At 41.8% G+C, this 25,207-nt stretch overlaps 1 protein-coding gene across 1 annotated transcript; it reads right to left on the bottom strand.

Moving 5' to 3' along the window:
* Nucleotides 1–5,077: 5,077 nt before the first annotated feature.
* On the bottom strand, nt 5,078–25,207 carry LOC124127094 (NXPE family member 3-like). The gene is made up of 4 exons (XM_046490546.1): nt 25,137–25,207; nt 24,469–24,825; nt 16,256–16,954; nt 5,078–5,816 (listed from the first exon to the last, which is right to left on the bottom strand). The coding sequence occupies exons 1-4, from the start codon at nt 25,205–25,207 to the stop codon at nt 5,078–5,080; spliced, it is 1,866 nt and encodes a 621-aa protein (XP_046346502.1).

The raw sequence follows: 25,207 nt of genomic DNA, 5'->3' as shown, positions 1-25,207 counted from the left end.
GCCAAGATCACTAAGCCACTCAATTATTTGCTCGTAGGACAACCCAAGAAGAAGAGCAGGCGACCTACAAAAGAGAACAACAATTGGATCTGGTCAGGAGAACAGCAAGCAGCATTTGATACTCTCATCAATCATTTAACGCAACCACTGATACTCGCCTATACTGATTATTCCCTGCCTTTTGAGGTACACATGGATGCAAGCAGAGCTGGACTTGGAGCAGTTCTTTATCAGAAGCAACAAGGACGTTTGAGGGTTGTAGCCTATGCCAGTAGAGCTCTACGGAAGAGTGAGAAGAATTATCCAGCTCACAAACTGGAATTCCTGGCACTCAAGTGGGCAGTAACTGACAAGTTCCACGAATATCTCTATGGAAACAAGTTTGATGTTAAGACGGATAATAACCCTTTGACATATGTCCTCACAACTGCTAAACTTGATGCCACTGGACATCGCTGGCTAGCAGCACTTTCAGCATATGATTTCAAGATCATTTATCGCCAGGGAAACAAGAACCAAGATGCAGATGGATTGTCCAGACCGCATAATCATAGAGCTGATTTAACCAAACTGGATGTTCCAAGTATCAAGGCCATCTGTCAAGTTCAACAGACGATAGGTACTCGTGCTGATAGTCTCACCTTTCATGAGGATGCCATATATCCAGAGGAACCATCCCTGTGTTTAGCCTCGAAAGAACACAACTGGAAGAAAGAACAATCGCTGGATAAAACACTTGCTCGGCTGATATCACTTTTGAACCTAGGACACAAGCCAACAGCACGCCAACGGTCTCTTGAAGATCAATCCGTCAGGAAACTCCTTCTGGAATGGGACAAGTTTCTTCTAAACAAAGGAGTTCTCTATCGAAGTGTGAATAGTTCTGATGGAGTTGTACATCAAATTGTGTTACCAACCATACACAAGGAAACAGTTCTCAAGGCCATCCATGATAATTCAGGACATCAAGGCAGAGACCGTACTCTCGACTTAATTTCAAAACAGGTTCTTCTGGACTGACATGAATGAAGATGTAGAGAGATACATTCGTAAATGTGGAAACTGCATCAGACGAAAATCACCTGTGACAAGGAAAACAGCTGAGCTAGTCAACATTCAGACAACCCAACCAATGGAACTAGTGTGCATGGACTACTTGCAATTGGAGGAATCAAAAGGAGGATTCGTGAACATTCTTGTGATCACAGATCATTTTACATGATATGCTATTGCCATACCAACCAAGAATCAATCCGCCAAGACAACAGCAAGAGTTCTTTTTGATAATTTCCTTGTGCACTATGGATTTCCAGCCCAACTTCACAGCGACCAAGGTAGAAACTTTGTAGGTAATATCATCAAGGAGTTATGTGAACTGTCAGGAATTCGGAAGACTCGAACCACACCATATCATCCCCAAGGAAACGGAATGTGTGAGAGATTCAACCAGACTCTTCTGAACATGTTGGGAACCCTTAAAGAAGATAAGAAAACTGACTGGAAGACTTATGTTTTTCAACTGGTTCACGCCTACAATGACAAAAAGCATGAGAGTACAGGATACTCACCTCTCTACCTTATGTTTGGTCGACATCCACGCCTGCCTGTTGATGCTTTCCTTGGAGTCAAGAAGATTGGTGATGACCACACTACCACGACTGAATATATCAACAAATTGAGAAAGAGATTAAACTTTGCTTATGAAAGTGCATCACGTGAAGCCCAAAGAGCTGGTCGACGTCATAAGAAAAGATACGATGCCAAAGTGCGCGCCCCAACTCTCCAACCTGGTGACAGTGTCCTTGTTCGTCTTGTAGGACTTACTGGGAAACACAAGCTTGCTGATAAATGGGGACGGGATGTGTTCCAAGTTGTAAACCAACCAAATAAGGACATCCCAGTATTCACCCTGCAACAGGAAGATGGCAAAGGACCGAAGAAGACACTTCATCCGAACATGCTCCTGCCACTTGTGTCAATACCAGCGGAACCAGTGTTTGGACATCAGAAAAACAATGAAAGAAAGGTAGGGACGAAGAAATCTGTATCCTTGAAGGTGAAAGAATACCAAGAACTCATGGAGTCAGAAGACGAAAATGCTGAGGAAGTTTTTGTATTGTTACCAGATCCGATTATTCCACCAGTGTCTCAGGTTACTGGATCCAATGGAACTAACTTTGGTCGAGATCTCGAAGAAAGAACTGAAGCTAAAAGAGAGGAATCTATGGAAACAGTAGGAACTGTAATGGAGCTTGAAGACTCATTTCCTGCTGACACGTCTCCTGGACTATCATCTAACAGTTCTCCAACACGCTATACTTCCAGCCCTCCTGAACAGTCATCTGCTTCAGCGGAAGAGGAGCCCGGTACAACATCTGCTCATGACGAGGATGTAGTTGCAGACTCCACTGATCATGTATCAGAACGGAACTCTCATATGGAGAGGCCTACCCGTAACAGAGCTCCCCCGTTTTGGCTCAGAAATGGCGATTGGGTAACTGACTACAGTATTCTTGCCAAACCATCTGTTTCCTTTCTGAGGATACATCATCGGCCGCTGGTATCTCAGAATCGTTTGAGGTTTTTGTATAGTGGTGTTAACTTTCAACGTTGTGGGCTCATAATGTGTGTAAGTAGTTGTATAAAGGTTTCACTTTTCTCTGTTTGGATGCTTCAGCGCATTTAAATGTTGAGGACAACATTTCTCAAAGGGGTGGAAGGTGTCGCCGGATTTATTAAGGGTTAGTTGGCAAGAGTTATCTGTTTCATTTTACGGATGCTCCATCTCTCAATATTACTCCTGGTTGTCTTACCAGCAGTATCTCGTGCTGATACCTGGGATGACACGTGGACACTTTCAAATGCCACTTTATGTCACGCCATTGCCGAGGGAAGACATTCTTTCTTCCTCGACTCATCATTCATGTAGATGTGATTTATATATTTTTACAGGTAATAAATCCTTTTATACCTCATCCGCACCGCCTCAGTTGCCTCAATTACATCGTTGGCAGAACCCGCGACATGTTCATTGTGTCACGTGTGTTGTGCACAGCCAGACAGATGTGTGCTCATAGTGTATCTAGAAATGTTCTTGTCCAGGACTTTATTGTTATTTAATCCATGTCCTCGTGTACAAGGTGTGGTGTGTGGCGGGAGTGAGGGAGATGCATCAAGTCTGACACGGGTTTGATGAAATGAGCAGGATACACATAATTATTATGCATGGAGATAATTCGCTCATGAGTTACACCTGTGGATAACCAGTATTGACTTTTAACATTCTTGAAGCATAAAGCATGAGTGTGTCCTTAAATTGGTTTAACGCCACATGTACAAGTATTTCAAGTGTGTGATTCTGGTGTGTAAGGGACATTACCCTGGGCAACTACGTGCGGCGCTTCAGACAACTTGGCGACCCTCATGAGGGGTTTCTGCAGGGTGCGTACTCTCTTTATCATGTTCATCTACCTATGACTTACATGGATTTCTTCTCTGTCAACATCCAAAAAACAAACATCCAAAAAGGATTCACACTCTTTATGTACATGCTATCTTGAGCCAGCATAACTGTATAATTTCACTGATCTTGAAACATATCAACTGATGTATCTTTGAATGGAAGGACAAATTGTATTCCGTGTGTAACTATTGAGGTTGAGTCGGTGCATGCGTATCCTAGAAACAGATTAGTCATGTTCTCCACCGAATTGCGCCGCCTACAGCGACTGCGTCCCCCGCATCACTGTAGAGATCCACACAATAATGTATGTATCTGTACAAGACACATTAAAGGCCTCCAGCGACTGGGTCCCCCGCATCACTGTAGAGATCCACACAATAACGGATGTATCTGTACAACAAGACACATTAAAGGCCTTCAGCGACTGGGTCCCCCGCATCACTGTAGAGATCCACACAATAATGGATGTATCTGTACAACAAGACACATTAAAGGCCTTCAGCGACTGGGTCCCCCGCATCACTGTAGAGATGCACACAATAACCGATGTATCTGTACAAGACACATTAAAGGCCTCCAGCGACTGGGTCCCCCGCATCACTGTAGAGATCCACACAATAACGGATGTATGTGTACAACAAGACACATTAAAGGCCTTCAGCGACTTGGTCCCCCGCATCACTGTAGAGATCCACACAATAACGGATGTATCTGTACAACAAGACACATTAAAGGCCTCCAGCGACTGGGTCCCCCGCATCACTGTAGAGATCCACACAATAACGGATGTATCTGTACAAGACACATTGAAAGGCCTTCAGCGACTGGGTCCCCCGCATCACTGTAGAGATCCACACAATAACGGATGTATCTGTACAACAAGACACATTAAAGGCCTTCAGCGACTGGGTCCCCCGCATCACTGTAGAGATCCACACAATAACGGATGTATCTGTACAAGACACATTAAAGGCCTTCAGCGACTGGGTCCCCCGCATCACTGTAGAGATCCACACAATAACGGATGTATCTGTACAAGACACATTAAAGGCCTTCAGCGACTGGGTCCCCCGCATCACTGTAGAGATCCACACAATAACGGATGTATCTGTACAAGACACATTAAAGGCCTTCAGCGACTGGGTCCCCCGCATCACTGTAGAGATCCACACAATAACGGATGTATCTGTACAAGACACATTAAAGGCCTTCAGCGACTGGGTCCCCCGCATCACTGTAGAGATCCACACAATAACGGATGTATCTGTACAAGACACATTAAAGGCCTTCAGCGACTGGGTCCCCCGCATCACTGTAGAGATCCACACAATAACGGATGTATCTGTACAACAAGACACATTAAAGGCCTTCAGCGACTGGGTCCCCCGCATCACTGTAGAGATCCACACAATAACGGATGTATCTGTACAACAAGACACATTAAAGGCCTTTAGCGACTGGGTCCCCCGCATCACTGTAGAGATCCACACAATAACGGATGTATCTGTACAACAAGACACATTAAAGGCCTTCAGCGACTTGGTCCCCCGCATCACTGTAGAGTTCCACACATGAACGGATGTATCTGTACAGGACACATTAAAGGCTTGTCAGTTACAAGTCAGTACAGGCATATCCGAGAAACAGTTTAGTTATTTGTTCCACGCCATCAGCATCAGGGTGGACATCCTCAAGATGCAGGGCGACACTCATGTCCCAGTAGTCGAGGTAAGCGACCTTGTCATACAGACTGCGGAACTCCTCCTTGACTATATCCGCGTAAGTTGGACCCCAGTACCCGCCAATAAACCGGTTCTTGGGACCAAACGAATGCGGCCCTTTAATGGCTACCACTACATCTGGGGCCCTCTGAAGCAGCCGTTTGACAGACTGTGCAACATGGCGGAGGTTGTTGCGGAGCACACTGGGGTGGTGGTACTGGAAGTGGGCGTAGAGGTGGATGAGGAGGATGTCACGTGACCCAGCCGGTACTTCGTCAATAGTGATATGGACGGGTCTCGCCACGCCACGCCCAGACTCAAAGAAATACAGAGGAAGCCCATGGGGGCTCCAGGACATGCTGAAGTTGCTGTCTTTCCTTTCAGCCTCTGTGTATCGATGCCATTTTTTACCCACCCAGTCCAAGGTCACGAATGTCATGTTCAATCTCATGTGAATGTACGAGAACATCTGCCTGACAGTTGAGTCTCCAAACATCACCAGTCGTCGGTTTCTGAGACAGTGTCTGAGAGCAGTGTCGCCTGTAGGGTACGTACAGAGCACGTGGTGCCACTGTTGCTTGTGGAAGAACCCGATAGGAGAAGAGGCAGACCAGGAGTGCAGGAAGTCTCGCCTACCGCACAACGTGGCAGCCCGTACAGTCGAGGCTCCCTCTACTGAAATACATGGATGGTGGGTAAGAGGGCGTTCCACTGAAATACATGGATGGTGGGTGAATGGGCGTTCTACTGAAATACATGGATGGTGGGTGAGAGGGCGTTCTACCGAAATACATGGATGGTGGGTAAGAGGGCGTTCTACTGTAATACATGGATGGTGGGTAAGAGGGCGTTCTACTGAAATACATGGATGGTGGGTGAATGGGCGTTCTACTGTAATACATGGATGGTGGGTAAGAGGGCGTCCTACTGTAATACACGGATGGTGGGTAAGAGGGCGCTCTACTGAAATACATGGATGGTGGGTAAGAGGGCGTTCTACTGTAATACACGGATGGTGGGTAAGAGGGCGCTCTACTGAAATACATGGATTATGGGTGAGAGGGCGTTCTACTGTAATACATGGATGGTGGGTAAGAGGGCGTTCTACTGTAATACACGGATGGTGGGTAAGAGGGCGTTCTACTGAAATACATGGATGGTGGGTAAGAGGGCGTTCTACTGTAATACACGGATGGTGGGTGAGAGGGTGCTCTACTGAAATACATGGATGGTGGGTGAGAGGGCGTTCTACTGAAATACATGGATGGTGGGTAAGAGGGCGTTCTACTGTAATACACGGATGGTGGGTAAGAGGGCGTTCTACTGAAATACATGGATGGTTGGTGAGAGGGCGTTCTACTGAAATACATGGATGGTGGGTAAGAGGGCGTTCTACTGTAATACACGGATGGTGGGTGAATGGGCGTTCTACTGAAATACATGGATGGTGGGTAAGAGGGCTCTCTCCTGAAATACATGGATGGTGGGTGAGAGGGCGTTCTACTGAAATACATTGATGGTGAGTGGCAGGGCGCTCTTCTGAAATACATGGATGGTGGTTGAGAGGGTGCTCTACTGAAATATACAGATGGTGGTTGAGAGGATGCTCTACTGAAATATACAGATGGTGAGTGGCAGGGCGCTTTTCTGAAATACATGGATGGTGGGTGAGAGGGTGCTCTACTGAAATATACAGATGGTGAGTGGCAGGGCGCTTTTCTGATATACATGGATGGTGGGTGAGAGGGTGCTCTACTGAAATATACAGATGGTGAGTGGCAGGGCGCTTTTCTGAAATACATGGATGGTGGGTGAGAGGGTGCTCTACTGAAATATACAGATGGTGAGTGGCAGGGCGCTTTTCTGATATACATGGATGGTGGGTGAGAGGGTGCTCTACTGAAATATACAGATTGTGAGTGGCAGGGCGCTTTTCTGAAATACATGGATGGTGGGTGAGAGGGTGCTCTACTGAAATACATGGATGGTGGTTGAGAGGGCGCTCTACTGAAATATACAGATGGTGGTTGAGAGGGTGCTCTACTGAAATACATGGATGGTGGGTGAGAGGGTGCTCTACTGAAATATACAGATGGTGGTTGAGAGGGTGCTCTACTGAAATATACAGATGGTGGGTGAGAGGGCGCTCTACTGAAATATACAGATGGTGGTTGAGAGGGTGCTCTACTGAAATGTACAGATGGTGGGTGAGAGGGCGCTCTACTGAAATATACAGATGATGGTTGAGAGGGTGCTCTACTGAAATATACAGATGGTGGGTGAGAGGGTGCTCTACTGAAATATACAGATGGTGGTTGAGAGGGTGCTCTACTGAAATACATGGATGGTGGGTAAGAGGGTGCTCTACTGAAATATACAGATGGTGGGTGAGAGGGTGCTCTACTGAAATACATGGATGGTGGGTGAGAGGGTTCTCTACTGAAATACATGGATGGTGGGTAAGAGGGTGCTCTACTGAAATATACAGATGGTGGGTGAGAGGGTGCTCTTCTGAAATATACAGATGGTGGTTGAGAGGGTGCTCTACTGAAATACATGGATGGTGGGTAAGAGGGTGCTCTACTGAAATATACAGATGGTGGGTGAGAGGGTGCTCTTCTGAAATATACAGATGGTGGGTGAGAGGGTGCTCTACTGAAATACATGGATGGTGGGTGAGAGGGTGCTCTACTGAAATATACAGATGGTGGGTGAGAGGGTGCTCTACTGAAATATACAGATGGTGGTTGAGAGGGTGCTCTACTGAAATACATGGATGGTGGGTAAGAGGGTGCTCTACTGAAATATACAGATGGTGGGTGAGAGGGTGCTCTACTGAAATACATGGATGGTGGGTGAGAGGGTTCTCTACTGAAATACATGGATGGTGGGTAAGAGGGTGCTCTACTGAAATATACAGATGGTGGGTGAGAGGGTGCTCTTCTGAAATATACAGATGGTGGTTGAGAGGGTGCTCTACTGAAATACATGGATGGTGGGTAAGAGGGTGCTCTACTGAAATATACAGATGGTGGGTGAGAGGGTGCTCTTCTGAAATATACAGATGGTGGGTGAGAGGGTGCTCTACTGAAATACATGGATGGTGGGTGAGAGGGTGCTCTACTGAAATACATGGATGGTGGGTGAGAGGGTGCTCTACTGAAATACATTGATGGTGGGTAAGAAGGGGCTCTACTGAAATATACAGATGGTGAGTAAGAGGGTGCTCTACTGAAATACATGGATCGTGGTTGAGAGGGTGCTCTACTGAAATAAATGGATGGTGGTTGAAAGGGTGCTCTACTGAAATACATGGATGGTGGGTGAGAGGGTGCTCTACTGAAATACATGGATGGTGGTTGAGAGGGTGCTCTACTGAAATATACAGATGGTGGTTGAGAGGGTGCTCTACTGAAATATACAGATGGTGGGTGAGAGGGTGCTCTACTGAAATACATGGATGGTGGGTGAGAGGGTGCTCTACTGAAATATACAGATGGTGGGTGAGAGGGTGCTCTACTGAAATACATGGATGGTGGGTGAGAGGGTGCTCTACTGAAATACATGGATGGTGGTTGAGAGGGTGCTCTACTGAAATATACAGATGGTGGTTGAGAGGGTGCTCTACTGAAATATACAGATGGTGGGTGAGAGGGTGCTCTACTGAAATACATGGATGGTGGGTGAGAGGGTGCTCTACTGAAATACATGGATGTTGGTTGAGAGGGTGCTCTACTGAAATATACAGATGGTGGTTGAGAGGGTGCTCTACTGAAATATACAGATGGTGGGTGAGAGGGTGCTCTACTGAAATACATGGATGGTGGGTGAGAGGGTGCTCTACTGAAATACATAGATGGTGGTTGAGAGGGTGCTCTTCTGAAATATACAGATGGTGGTTGAGAGGGTGCTCTACTGAAATATACAGATGGTGGTTGAGAGGGTGCTCTACTGAAATATACAGATGGTGGGTGAGAGGGTGCTCTACTGAAATAAATGGATGGTGGGTGAGAGGGTGCTTTACTGAAATATACAGATGGTGGGTGAGAGGGTGCTCTACTGAAATACATGGATGGTGGTTGAGAGGGTGCTCTACTGAAATATACAGATGGTGGGTGAGAGGGTGCTCTACTGAAATATACAGATGGTGGGTGAGAGGGTGCTCTACTGAAATACATTGATGGTGAGTGGCAGGGTGCTCTACTGAAATATACAGATGGTTAGTAAGAGGAGACTAACGAAATAGGGTGATCAGGCTCGCTGAGCGATGCTCATGCTGTCAGTCACTTGATTGCCTCGTCCCTGCTCAATTTTTTACAGGTCGCCGCCTAATAGCTAGAATATTGCTGAGGGCGGCGATCAGCACAAATAAACATTGAGTGAACCTGCGATAAGATCAGATAGGTACTACACAGGAATCCGAGGATGACTTTCCGACAAAGATGAAATCAGACAAAGATGAAAACTTTCTTTGATATTGATACAAGAATACAATATAAATTGTCATGAAAGTTGTGATAAGCAAACAATACCTTGCCCCCGATCACGCATACATTGTATGTCAATCTAAACAGGGCTCATACATTTTTTAATATGTTACATCTTTCCTTGCATTTTATACATTTATCATATAATTGGTAGGTTTCTCGGCGGGATGAAGACGCCGGATAAAAACGATATCCTGTGGGGTGATATGCTTATAGAGGTGCAAATATCAAAGGTCAAGTAGGGACTACTTTCTGTGTTAATAAATAAACGTGGCGTCACGAATGTTATTCGGCAATCAGGTCAGACTTAACCATCGGGAATGTTGAGAAACTACTGGGATAATTGCTATCATTATCAAAAGAGTAATCTAATATGCTGAAAACCAGTGTCTAGCTGTGCCGTAGCTAAGGCATTTGACAAGTTTTGGCAACATTGGAAAGGTAAATTGCGAACCAATTTTGCGAGGGCATTATAGATTAGTTACTACATCTAGGCCTCTGCGACTTCCACATTTGTATTTGGCCGAAATATGTCCGATGTGTTACCTTGTTTGGTTTTGTCGCTGTGTGTACATCTGATTGCACTTCGTAACGTTATGACAGGACAGACCGACTGTCAACAACGTCTGACTGTGGCCGTGACGTCTCGCGCGTAAACTAGGGTAAGTAGCTTCCCTTTGATAATGATAAAGGACAGTTACTCTAGACAGACCGATCGATTGTCGGGAAAGGCAAGGTAAAGCAATTTCTGTAGGCAATTGTTACTGTCCAGGAAAAGTTGCACTCTCTCTCTCTCTCTCTCTCTCTCTCTCTCTCTCTCTCTCTCTCTCTCTCTCTCTCTCGATCTCTCTCTCCGAAACATACCTGGTCTTACAGTGAGCTGCGCAGTAGATATAAATTTGCGTTTGGCTTTTCCTCTGAAATAAACAAAACGGGTGAAGAATTCGTCTTGACAGATTATTTCATAGTTAGGATGTGAAGGGTTAATTGACATTTAGTTGTTTGTAGGTCAGGAATACATAATTCTGTTATGGATCACGATTTCAAGGACGTTTCAAGGTGAAGGAAAGGACAGGAAAGGTTTTGAACACGCCCTTAGAAAGAAGTTAGTTTGCTGCACAAATGGATTTCATGTGCTCGAGTTTAGTATGTATTGATGAAATACCTGATGGCCTATGAGTGACCACCATTAATGCAATGACAACGACAAGTAAGAAACGTACAGCTTTATGGATGACGACTCGAAATTTTCTGCACCATTGAGCAACGTTCCTATATTTATTCCTACACCATTATCACCTTGGTCAATCTTATCGCCCCAGAGTGATATAATTGTTAGCATATACATTGTAACCGTAAACCAGAAATTGTTCTCCATAAAGTTGTACGTATTGTACGGGTCATCTCGGCGCATAATGCACCACGTGGTTAAAGGGTTGCTAGCGTCGTAAATCGGCAATCTTATTTGCATACAACTGTACTAGTCAACCACTTAACACCGAATACATCGCGTTATCATATGTATACATCCATGTCAGAATGATGAGATCTGATTGGTCCACATGATCTTGATAAAATACTATGTATCCCGTTTTGGAGGGAAATAAATTTCTCAGCGGGACAATAAATCTCTTATACCCCGCCACGAGCAAGTCGGGCTTCACGTGGATTTCCGAGAGGCAGAACAAATCCCTTATACCCCGCTTCACTTCCATGGAAAAGCCGAGTCAATGAAAGTCATGTGACATAGCACAAGTTAAACTCAGCTCAATCGAACAACTGTTTTCTATCAATTTTGAATTTGTTTAAATAATTTACAATGTCATATTTAAACATGTCGGTAAGATAAATTCGTTGTAGCAGGATCACGCGGGATACACAGGGTTTATGCGTCCCTCGTTTGGGACACATAAAATCCTATGTACCCCGACTGATCCTGCTATGCTTATTATACCTCAAAATGAGTAGGGTATATATAGCGTAATGGGGTGTGCAGGATGCACTTCACATAGTTTCTATATATTTCTATATCTTCCTTGGTAGGCATTTAGAAGTTGGAGTAGTATGTTATGTAAGGCTAATAATTTATGGGTGACCAACTTCTTTATTTCAATTAAGAGCGACGTTTCGGTGTAGGTTCTAACACCGTTATCAAGCAAGTGGAGGATGAAACCAATCGGCAGCTCCCCTTCCTTAATGCACTTGTGCAGAAAGGTAATAACGATAAACTCCAGACCACTGTTTATCGGAAACCTACCCACACAGATCAATACATTCACTATTCCTCCAACAGTGTCTCTGGAGCAGACTAGGAGACGGGCTTTGACGGGGTCTTTGTGAATTTTTATGTTTGCCCGGGCATAGGTGGCTTAGGGTGAGGGGTGATGAGTTTTTAGTGGAGGGTGGGGCCGATTTCATTGCTGTCCCGAAGTTGGTTGAGTAACGTCTTGTGCTCCTTCTGTAGGCTGTCGGTGGGCTCCTTCTTTAGCTGCTTGAGGTGAAACATATAGGCCCTCCAAAACCCGAATTAATGTACGTCAAAGATGACTCTAAATCAGCTCTATCAGACCACATCCGTGACAACCCAAACCACAGCATTCAGTGGGAGAGAGTCACAACCCTCGCCACCAACCTAAAAGACTTCAAGATCAGGAAACTACAAGAAGCCAGAAACATCAAAAGACTCCAACCGTCAATCAACCGTGACCAAGGCTATCGCATATCCCCGGCGTACCATAAACTCATCAAAGACCCCAATCAGACATAATCCAGTTGTTTATATTACTGGCTTCATTCTTTGTTTATGTCACTGACTTCACCGGTTATCGTTACTAATCTTGTGTGTACATAACAAGCTTCTTCACAGGTCTCGTACTTTAAACAACCCTCCGCGCCTACCAAGCTTAAACTGCAACATCGTCAATCACCCAGGCCTCTGGGACTGACAAATATGAACTTGGAAATGGAGATGGCAGACTTATGTCCAGAAATTGTTAAGAGTCCACCCAACTCTCAAGAGAACCAGCCCAGTTCTCTAAAGGGTCAGCCCAACCCAGTTGAAGAGAATCCCTTTACTCTGGTCAACAGAAAAAAGGGCCCCAAAAACCAGCCAACATGACTTATAGAACTAGAAACAAAGAAAATATCGATTATAGTGCCCTACGGGCTCAAGGCATGCTTCAACGCAAGTACAATGTGTGAAGCCCATTTCTGGTGTCCCCCGCCGTGATATTGCTGGAATATTGCTAAAAGCAGCGTAAAACCATACTCACTGACTCACTCACTTAAACGCAAACAGCCTAAATCTAGCCCATCCAAGGCTAAAATAGTACAGAAAAGACAAAGAATGGTTTCATCAGAGTCGAAGACAAACAGAACAGGAGACTACAAACCAAATGGGAAAAAAATTGTCTTTAGCGCAGACTTCTCCCAAGATCTTAATAAGATCCTAACAGCTCAAGATATTGCCGATGAGCTGAAGCACAAAAATATAATTAGAATAAATAAGTGTGAAAGAGGGTATGTTGTTGTCGGGGACAACCTTACAGAGTCAATTGACATGCACAAAAGCATAAACGGGATCAAACTGAAATGGGATACCCCAAAGTGGCTCAGCAATGTCAGATGCGCTGGACAAAAATCTGGACAAAAAGAGTAATGACGACCAGCTTTACCAAATTGTCGTGTCAAGCCTAAAAGAATGTCATTCAACCTACAATCCTGTCGGCGTTCAGTCAGGCAAAGAAAACACCAGCTCATGGTAAACAAATGGCTCAGAACACAAAAAAAGTTCACTGCCACGACATTGATCCAAATTACAAGCAGAAAATGAGTGTCAAAGCCAAAGTCACCTGCATCCTCAAACTGGCTTCCAAAATACTGAAATACAAAGGAACAAAGAAAGTTCCTAAATAGGGTACTTGCTTTAATTACAGTGGAACACAAATGTCCTTAAGAGCCACAACTGAATGCACTCGTTAAATAACAGGTGATAAAGACGCATGTCATTCTAATACAGGAGACTAAACTCAACGAAAAAGCCAAATTCACACTACCTCGGTACACCCAATATAGAAAAGACAGAAAAAGATGTATGCCTGGCAACAAGGGTGGAGGACTAATCACCCTTGTCCACGACAGCTGTACCTAACAAAATATCGAATCAAACGTAGGGAACCTTGAAACCCAAGTAATCTCCCTAAAACTGGAAAATGGCAATGAATTACGGATATCTAACATATACCACTGGGTCACCCATGAAATTCAACTTGCTTGATGACGATGTTAGAACCTACACCGAAACGTCGCTCTTAAACTGTAATAAAGAAATTGTTCCTCCATAAATTCTTATCTTTACTTATGGAAGCCATGGTTACGAAAAGGCTCATGCATCACCTTCAAAGTGGCAACCACATCAAACCTGATCATAGCAGCTTCAGGAAGGGACATTCGTGTCTAGATCATATTCTAAGACTGGAAAATGAAATAAAAAAGGCTCAAATAAACAGACAATACCTCGCCGCAGTATTTCTGGGCTTCAGCAAAGCCTTCAACATGGTATGGCATGACAGACTCGGAGTAGAAGGAATAGAAGGGAACATGGCAAACTTCATAGACAGCTTCCTGCAAGACAGGTCGCTATCAGTTAAAATAGGGAAGAATCAATCTGATCCTATGTCACTGGACAATGACACGCCACAAGGCAGCATTATAAGCCCAACCCTGTTTAACCAAAACTTCTAAATTCGATGATGACTGAGCAATATGGGTAAAGCACAGAGATATGTCACAAATCAGAAAAAAACTCCAGTCAGCCCTGGATGGAGTAGATCAATGGTGCAATAAATGGGGATTTACCCTTTCAAGTGAAAAAAACTGTTGGAGTTCTATTCAAATGCAGGGGGAAAGATGCTGTGAGACCCCGTGTCTCCATCAAAAGCAAACCATTCAAATTCGAAAATTCTGCAATATTTCTTGGGGTGATCCTTGATCAACACCTCATTTAGCGCAAACATATAGAATATGTGGAAAACAGATGGCAAAAGGCCTGAAGGTATTACGGGCAATTTCAGGCACCTCTTGGGGCACATCGAGGGACACCCAACTGGACCTCAACAAATCACTTATCACATAAAAAAAAGACTATTGTTGTGAGGCCTTTCACTCAGCACCAATACTCGTAGCTCGGAAAAATCCCTCACTAAAGCCATCTAGGATATTAGTACGTGAACACATCCGAAGTCACAATTGTGACGACATTCAGCCTCCAGAAAGTCACTACAAAGGGTAACACCCTTCCTGGATTTTTAAAAACTCCCAAAGTTGACACTGCTTTAACATCAGAAGTCACTAAAAAGGAAAACACAACCCTACTACGATCAGTAGCTATCACTAAAATTCAAACTACCTCGGACAGCTGGGCCCATATATACACTGATGGATCCAAGAATCATTTCAACAACAGTGCTGGTTAAAGGATCCATATCCACAGTTCCAAACCCAAAGCACATTCGGTCCGCCTGCCTGATGGTCAGTCAGTATTCACGGCTGAATTGGAGGCAATTCATCATGCACTCAAACTCATACTGGAACTTCCGGAAGCAAAGGCAGTCGTCCTATCAGACTCGCTAAGTGCACTGCAAGCCATCAGTGGCAGAAACTCAAACTCCAGGTCAAACACAGCCAACAATATTTTATACCAATATACAAAACTATCAGGCCAACAGGTGGAGCTGTGTTTGATCACCTCTCACATAGATATTCAAGGAGATGAAAAAGCAGACTCACTGGCGAAGCTAGCTCTAGACAAAGCGGAGATACAGCTTATTCCCTTTAGTTACCTAGAGATAAAAAGCAAAATCAAAGCCTCCATAGCCCAAAGATGGCAAGCCGGATGGTACGCAAGTATGATCAGTAGATGGCTATACAAAATTCAACCCAAGATCCAACAAAAGCCAAACTCATACTCAAATGAAAGAAAAATTGAAATTGTCATCCCACGGCTCAGACTCGGTCACAAAAAGCACTATGACAAGGTTTGTTCATCTTGCAATCAGGCTGAATCCATTGCTCACGTGTTACTGGAATGTCAAGACCACGCCCCAGACCGGAGTCAGTTAAAACAAGAATTGCAGTTAGATCTGCTATCTGTCATAGATCTCCTAAAGCCAAGAGATGCAATAGCGAAGGCCAAACTAAGTCTATTTCTGAGAGATGGACATCTACTTGAACGTATATAAACAGAGCAGGCAGTGATAAAAAGGACATTATATCAATATACGAAAATAGAAATCATATCAATACAAAAACAGAAATTATTTGAATACCAAACTCACAATAGATATGTATACCCTACTCACACACATGAGTCCCAAAGAGGGACAGGTCAGCCGAAATTGCTTAGGCAGAAGGCGACCTCTTAAACACTTAATGCAACAACAACAACAACAACAACATATGTATATCACTTGCTTGATAACGGTGTTAGAACCAAAACCGAAACGTCGCTATTAATTGTGATAAAGAAGTTGTTCATCCATAGATTCTTAGCGTTACTATATATTTCTATAATGTTTCCAACTCACAAAAGAAAGACTTGATCCAGGACTTTATCTCTAAAACTCGGAAACGTTTCATACGATATTGTTGAAACCTTTGTCCAGTCCGAGCACAGCAACCCGGGTGTGGTCGGCTTCACGCAGTACCAGGGCATCCCGTAGTTCTCGGCAGTCAGGTTACACAGTCTTTGACCCGGAAAAGGAGCAGGGGACGGATAGGCGAGAGTTGTTTCCCTTAACGCCTCAAGCTCGAAAACACACGTCAAATTCATTGACGTCCGAAAACCATTTATCAGTTGATACGTCATAGCAAATGATTCCCTTGTACAGAGGATGTTCGCCACGATGCTGCAACTTCCGGTCCACATGGCACGGAGGATGCCGGTATAGCTTCCGTTTTGGTGGTCAATGATACGTCCGGCTGAAGATGCGCCGTTCTGACCATCCATGGAGACTGTCAGGATGTCGCCTCCACGGTGCAGGGGTCTCTTGAAAGCGTCGTACAGCAAGATCTTAACTTTCACCGTCTCCCCAAGGTTGTAGACTGTCTTGCTGGAAGTGTGGACAACACGTGACTGGACCTCAGATGGGAGTCGGTTGAGGTCATAGGTCAGAGGCTCCTTCAACAGTTTAGACTCGGTCATCTGGGACATGTATGGAAGGCCGTCTGCTTCGTCATGCCATGAAACATGTGTCTTGGAGAAAGTTGACAGTGCGAGATTCAGCCTGTAATATACATAGAAATATGAATGGGACAAGTTTGGACAGTATATATTGCATGCTACACATGTAGAACGTGGTGTATGATAATCACTACCATCAGGATATGAACGTGCTGTATGATAATCACTGCCATCAGGATATGAACGTGCTGTATGATAATCACTACCATCAGGATGTCAACGTGCTGTATGATAATCACTGCCATCAGGATATGAACGTGCTGTATAATAATCACTGCCATCAGGATATGAACGTGCTGTATGATAATCACTGCTATCAGGATATGAACGTGCTGTATGATAATCACTGCCATCAGGATATGAACGTGCTGTATAATAATCACTACCATCAGGATATGAACGTGCTGTATAATAATCACTGCCATCAGGAAATGCACGTTCTGTATGATAACCACTGTCATCAGGATAAGATGGTGCTGTATGATAATCACTACCATCAGGATATGAACGTGCTGTATAATAATTACTGCCATCAGGAAATGCACGTTCTGTATGATAACCACTGTCATCAGGATAAGATGGTGCTGTATGATAATCACTGCCATCAGGATATGAACGTGCTGTATGATAATCACTGCCATCAGGATATGAACGTGCTGTATAATAATCACTGTCATCAGGATATGCACGTTCTGTATGATAATCACTGTCATGAGGATAAGATGGTGCTGTATGATAATCACTGCCATCATGATATCAACGTGCTGTATGATAATCACTGCCATCAGGATATGAATGTGCTGTAAGATAATCACTGCCTTTGGGATATGAACGTGATGTATGATAATCACTGCCATCAGGATATGAATGTGCTGTAAGATAATCACTGCCATCGGGATATGAACGTGATGTATGATAATCACTGCTATCAGGATATTAACGTGCTGTACGATAATCAATGCTATCAAGATATGAACGTGCTGTATGATAATAACTTTCATCAGGATATGAACGTGCTGTATGAAAATCACTGCCATCAGGATATGAACGTGCTGTATAATAATCACTGCCATCATGATATGAACGTGCTGTATAATAATCACTGCCATCATGATATGAACGTGCTGTAGAATGATCACTGTCATCAGGATAAGATGGTGCTGAATGATAATCACTGCTGTAGTGATATTAACGTGCTGTATAATAATCACTGCCATCATGATATGAATGTGCTGTATAATAATAACTGCCATCATGATATGAATGTGCTACATGATAAGCACTGCTGTAGTGATATTAATGTGCTGTATAATAATCACTGCCATCATGATATGAACGTGCTGTATAATAATCACTGCCATCATGATATGAATGTGCTACATGATAATCACTGCTGTAGTGATATTAACGTGCTGTATAATAATCACTGCCATCAAGATATGAACGTGCTATATGATAATCACTACTATCATGATATGAACGTTCTGTATAATAAGAGGCGGTCGGGTATCCTAGTGGTTAAAGCGTTCGCTCGTCACGCCGATGACCCGGGTTCGATTCCCGACATGGGTACAATGTGTGAAGCCCATTTCTTGTGTCCCCCGCCGTGATACTGCTGGAATATTGCTAAAAGCGGCGTAAAACAATACTCACTCACTCACTCTGTATAATAATCACTGCCATCATGATATGAACGTGCTATATAATAATCACTACTATCATGATATGAACGTGCTGTAGAATGATCACTGTCATCAGGATATGAACGTTCTGTATAATAATCACTGCCATCATGATATGAACGTGCTGTATAATAATCACTGCTGTAGTGATATTAATGTGCTGTATAATAATCACTGCCATCATGATATGAACGTGCTGTATAATAATCACTGCCATCATGATATGAATGTGCTACATGATAATCACTGCTGTAGTGATATTAACGTGCTGTATAATAATCACTGCCATCAAGATATGAACGTGCTATATGATAATCACTACTATCATGATATGAACGTTCTGTATAATAAGGGGCGGTCGGGTAGCCTAGTGGTTAAAGCGTTCGCTCGTCACGCCGATGACCCGGGTTCGATTCCCGACATGGGTACAATGTGTGAAGCCCATTTCTGGTGTCCCCCGCCGTGATATTGCTGGAATATTGCTAAAAGCGGCGTAAAACAATACTCACTCACTCACTCTGTATAATAATCACTGCCATCATGATATGAACGTGCTATATAATAATCACTACTATCATGATATGAACGTTCTGTATAATAATCACTGCCATCATGATATGAACGTGCTGTAGAATGATCACTGTCATCAGGATATGAACGTTCTGTATAATAATCACTGCCATCATGATATGAACGTGCTGTATAATAATCACTGCCATCATGATATGAATGTGCTACATGATAAGCACTGCTGTAGTGATATTAACGTGCTGTATAATAATCACTGCCATCATGATATGAACGTGCTGTATAATAATCACTGCCATCATGATATGAATGTGCTACATGATAAGCACTGCTGTAGTGATATTAACGTGCTGTATAATAATCACTGCCATCATGATATGAACGTGCTGTATAATAATCACTGCCATCAAGATATGAACGTGCTATATAATAATCACTTCTATCATGATATGAACGTTCTGTATAATAATCACTGCCATCATGATATGAACGTGCTGTATAATAATCACTGCTATCAGGATATGAACATGCTATATGATAATCACTGCCATCAAGATATGAACGTGCTATATAATAATCACTGCCATCATGATATGAACGTTCTGTATAATAATCACTGCCATCGTTTATTTTTTAAACTTTATTTCTGTTGCATTTTTACACATGGGCTATACAATGTAATACATAGGCAGTAAACAAAAGTTGAGGACAGAATTATTATGTGGGAAACAAAAGATGACAAGATGACCAAAATTTGTAGAATTTATCGATACTATTACTTATGAGAGCTGTGTATTTTGTAAGCATGTTATATTTGTAAATCTCTTTTTTAAGAAACTGGAAGTTCGGTACCTTTTTTGAATATCTATATTTAAAAATTACGAATTTGCAAAGTAAGATAATTACATTTATAGGATCGTTGTGTCGCTGATCAGATCCAAGCAGAATGTTTTTTCTTGTTAATTTGAGTTTTACCTGAATCTCATCTGATAGCCACTCTTCCAGTTTTTGCCATATAGGTTTCACTTTGCTACAGTCTGCCAGTACATGGGAAACAGATTCTATACTCTTTGAAAAAAAACTACATGTCTCCGAATCAACCAGTCGCATTTTAAAAAGTCTTTTGTTTGTTGGTAGTATATGATGTAATACTTTATACTGGAACCATTGTAGTTCAGTATCTTTTGTGCATCGGAATGGTATATGGTTATAAGTATGCCACACGCTTAACTCAAGATCGTTTTCTAAAATATGGTTCCATTTTGCACAATGTTGGTTATTGACATTAAATTTTTTCATCAAGGTTCCGTAGTATGACTGGCTATTGCCATTCAGTAGTTCAGACAGGTATGTAGGTATGAATGGCTTTGAAAGGTCTGTATGTCCTTAAAGTCGACAAAGTGTATTGAGCAATACTGTTTTAGTGCGCTTAATATTCCTCTATATCTTAAAAAGTTGGTGTTCACATTGTATTTGTCTTTAAACTGTTCATATGATAGAAAGTTTCCGTTTTTGCACAAAAGGTCATTGACATAGTGTACATCCCTTTCGCTCCAATTTGGATAGTGAACTACTTTATTATCCAATAGAATGTTTTTATTGTTCCAAATGATTTCTGAGGCTATAGTATTAGTAACTAACTTGGATGTGTTGACAATGGATGTAAAATCCCACCAGGCTGAGAGAAGATCGCTGTAAAACGTATTACGAATTAACAGACTGAGAGTATCTTTAAGATTCGAACAATTATATTCAAATATTTCTGCAGAACCTCTTTTGGGTAAATTGGCTTTGTATTCTTTGCCCCATTTAGATGTCTGTTTATAATATCGTTTAATTACTGTGATTTTTTTAGACTGTATAATTTCCTTAAGTTTAGGAGCGTTTAATCCTCCATCTTTCACACCGCAGGTGAGTTGAGTTCTTTTTATTTTATCTGGTTTATTTCCCCATATAAATCTAAAGCATGTTTTTTCAAATTTTTCAATTACACTTTCTGGGGGGTTAGGTATAGAAGCAAAAAGATCGTTTAATTTTGGAATGATAAGAGATTTTCGCACAGACCAGATATGCATTTGTGTCTCACAGTGTCTCAACTTCTTTTTGTAATTAGAATCTATCATGTTTTCCAAGTCTACGTCGAATTTTATCCCAAGGAGTTCAAAGTTACCTTGATCCCAATTTTTTTTTCCAATTATGGCATATTTTCATTCTACTGCGTTTTTTGGAACCCAACCAAATAATTCTTGTTTTATCAACATTGACTTTAAGTCCGGAGAATCTTGCAAAAAATGTTAGTACTTGTAGCACTGATTGTAGGCTGTGTTCTGAACCATCTAAGACGCATGATGTGTCATCAGCAAACTGATTCAATAGGTATTCAATATTATCTACCTTAATTCCTTTTATATTTGCCTTGTTTCTTATCATAATTGCTAATATTTCCGCACAAAGGATAAACAGATAAGGGGATAAAGGGTCCCCCTGACGACAACCTCTAGAAATGTGAAAGGTAGATGAGCCAAAGCCATTTACAAGAACACTAGATTTAATATCGCTATAAAATACCTTTACCCATTTTTGTATAGATTGTCCAAAGTTAAAAAAAGGTTAAAACCTTATGATAGAAGGGCCATTCAACCGTATCGAAAGCTTTCTCAAAGTCTACCAACAAAAGAAGGCCAGGAATTTGGTAGGTATCAGTATATTCTATTAAGTCATATATTTGTCTTGTAATATCTCCTATGTATCTACCCGACATAAATCCTTTCTGGTCTTCATTTATTAATAGGTCGAGAACCGATTTAATACGACGTGATATTGCTAAAGAAGCTATTTTGTAAAATACAGATAGTAACGAAATTGGGCGCCAATTCTTTAAATACTGTTTTGGCTTATTTCCCTTAGGAATACAGGTAATAAGTCCTATTTTTTTAGAAATAGAAAGTTCGCCTTTTTCAACCACAGTTAAGTGATCCTAAAAGAAATTTTCCAATGTCTTTCCAAAAGAATTTTATAAATTCCGCCGTAAATCCGTCAGGGCCAGGACTCTTTTCATTCTTAAGATATTTTAGAGCAGTAAGTACTTCAGTTTCTGTTAATTTGCCTTCGAGACAGTTGGAAGTACTTTCGTCTAGTTTTGGAACGTCATATTCACTAAGAATCTGGCCACGATTAACTTCAGAGACGTCATGTTTACAGTATAATTTTTTATAGAAAAGTTTGACTTCGTTTTGAATATCAGTAGGATTATCGAGCAAACGCCCATTTGAATTTTCTATTTTAGTGAATGATTTATTCAGAAAATTTCGCCGCCTCTAGACTCAGAAAATAGGAGGTTGGTTTTTCACCCTTTTCTATCCAGGTTGCTTTTGCTCTTATCATTTGCCCTTGAGTTTTTACCCTTATAATATCTTCTAGTTCTAGTTGCAATTTCTTGATTTCGTTCAATAAAGTTTGTTTCATATCTTCTTTTTCACATTCGTCCAATTTAATTTCTTTACATTGTAATGTTTCCAATAGTTCCTGTTCTTTTTTATTTCTCTCTTTTTTCTTGTAAGAAGAGTACTTTATGGTTTCCCCTCTTATCATTAATAAAAGAGTTTCAAAGAAAAGTTGTTCATCGATCGAAAATTCATTTGCAGAATCACTATTATCATTTTTGTATTGTCGTATAGTTTCAGATATGACATTTCTTATTTTTTTCACATAATCTGGATCTCTCAAAAGCGAATTGTTGAATTTCCAATACTCTCTCCCCCTTTGCATATCTGACAAAGTGAATGTTATCGATACAGGGGAGTGATCTGACTTGAAACTGGGTTCAATAGATGTATTAGTTATAGATGATAACATATTGTGGGAAACTAAGAAATAGTCGAGTCGAGCCGAGCCTGTTTTAGCGGAGTAGGTTGTCGCCAGGTGTACCTTCTGTCTGCATGGTGACTGTATCGCCAAGGGTCAATTAGGTCGAGTTCATCTTTGAACTGCTCAATACGCTCATGGGCATTTTTATTATTCATCTGCTTGTAATTATATGTATCCATAAAGAAATCTTGGACTACATTCCAATCGCCACAAATTACAATGTGATCGCTGCTTAAAGATTTTGTCAACAGGTTCAGTTCTTCATAAAACTTCGGATCATCAGTATTTGGCCCATACAAATTTATCAATCCAAGTTTATATTTATCTATCGTGATTTCAATTGTAATCATATGGCCCTTATCATCACAAAAGATAGTGTCAAGATTAAACGCAAGATTATTTGAAAAGAGTATGGCGACACCACGAGCGTTACTTTTATATGAGCTAAAGAAGCAATGTTTGTTACCCCATTCTTGGCATATTGTCTGTTTCATATCTTCAGTAAAATGTACATCTTGCAAACAGTATATTGTGGACCTTTTACGCTTAAGAAAATTCAACGTCTGTTGTCTTTTTACCCTGTCATGAATACCCCTACAGTTCATTGATGTTATCTTGATGTTTTCAGTCATTGCAGATTTTAATAGATTCATGAAACATGGCAGACTGCAGCAAAGTGATATAATGATATACCGTAATGGTGGCCATTAATCCTTGTAGTAGCAATAAAGTGATGGAAAATATAACTATACTTTTTTCATGGTTCATGTACATTTGAATGAAGTAGTGCAACAAAATGAAAGAAATAAAACAAAGTAAAAACAAACATTTCATAGGTATCTGGTAGTTTTCAGCCCACGGATAATAGCAATTGTGTGACTTCACCAGTTGAAATTTCGATTTACTAATGTAACATCAATTGGATACTCACTGATATCTTGTAGTACCAAGTCCATGTGAATCGAACATACATAGGAATAATATCCTTCAAAGTAGTTATTGATCCGTCTTTAATTAATAATGAATAATATCAGCTCCACCAGTGATTAATCCGTAGGAATACACATTGGGAAAGAAACACTGATACAAGGCCTATCCTCGGCCACGTGGTAGCAGATAAGAAAAGCCGGCGTGAAGTGCGTGCGTATAGTCAGGGCACGTGCACAAAGGTTGTTTCCAATAAGCTGCTCATAGTTGTAAGGTTTATTTGAATATCTATCTAGCCTTTTTACATGTTATTCTTAAACACAACAAGATATGCTAAAAAGCAGATCCAGCAATGGTTTAGTGATTTTTGTCACAAAATTTAAATTATATAAACTTGGCAATAAGCCTGACAGATGCTAGATAGTTTTTCAACCTTTGAACATAGGTGCCCAGGGAATAGTATTTTATATGTATGGGCTGTAAACATATAAAGAATTAGTCAAAAAATGTGTTTTTGTCATCAATTAGCAAGTTTGGATCACGGATTGTCTACTCGTAGGTTTTCCAAGCAGAAAATGGGGAATGTGGGTCTTTAGTTTCCAGTATAACTTCTGTCCCGAGGACTCGGACTCTTGTCCAGAGATTTTCCCTCTCTCGAATGTTGTTGCCAATGTTGGCCTGTCTACTGAGGATAGCTCTCTGTTTCTTCATAAGGCCTGGAAGGTCGGTTTGGATGCTTATACCCGTCCCCTTGAGGAGCTTCCTTGCCTGGAACACAGCCTCCCTGTCTGGTAGGTACAGAAAGGAAGCAACAATACTGCGAGGAGCTGAGGGTTTGTTCTCACACTGACACTCGGATTTTCGGAGGCGATGGGCAATCTTGAAAAATATGTCATTAACTCTTTGGTTGCTGAAGTTGAGTTTGTTAATGAAAAAGTTTCTCAAAACTCGTTCTGTGTTCTTCTCCGGTTCTTCGGGTATCCCGTAGAATATGAGATTAGTTTTTTCTGGATATTCTTGAGAATGGCCTGCCGTTGGAGTGTTGTAAAAGCTGTTTTTGTAGCAGCTATCTCCTCGCGGAGTGCTCTAATTTCGTCGGTGTGGTCAAGCATAACGTGTTCGGTTGCATTAAACCGTTTTTTTACATCAGACAATTCAGATTTAATTGTGTCTATCGATGTTTGGAGATCGGCTTTAGTCGCCAATATCAATTCAGCTAACCTTTTCTCTGAGGCTTGGACGACCTCCTCCATTGTTGAGCTTGCACGTGTGTTTCTGACAGTCTCTGGCAT

The sequence above is a fragment of the Haliotis rufescens genome, unplaced genomic scaffold, assembly GCF_023055435.1.
Source record: "Haliotis rufescens isolate VD_foot unplaced genomic scaffold, xgHalRufe1.0.p SCAF_2, whole genome shotgun sequence".
Lineage (NCBI taxonomy): Eukaryota > Metazoa > Mollusca > Gastropoda > Lepetellida > Haliotidae > Haliotis > Haliotis rufescens.
The sequence above is the reverse complement of the archived record's forward strand: the minus strand, read 5'-3'. Positions and strand labels throughout refer to the sequence as shown.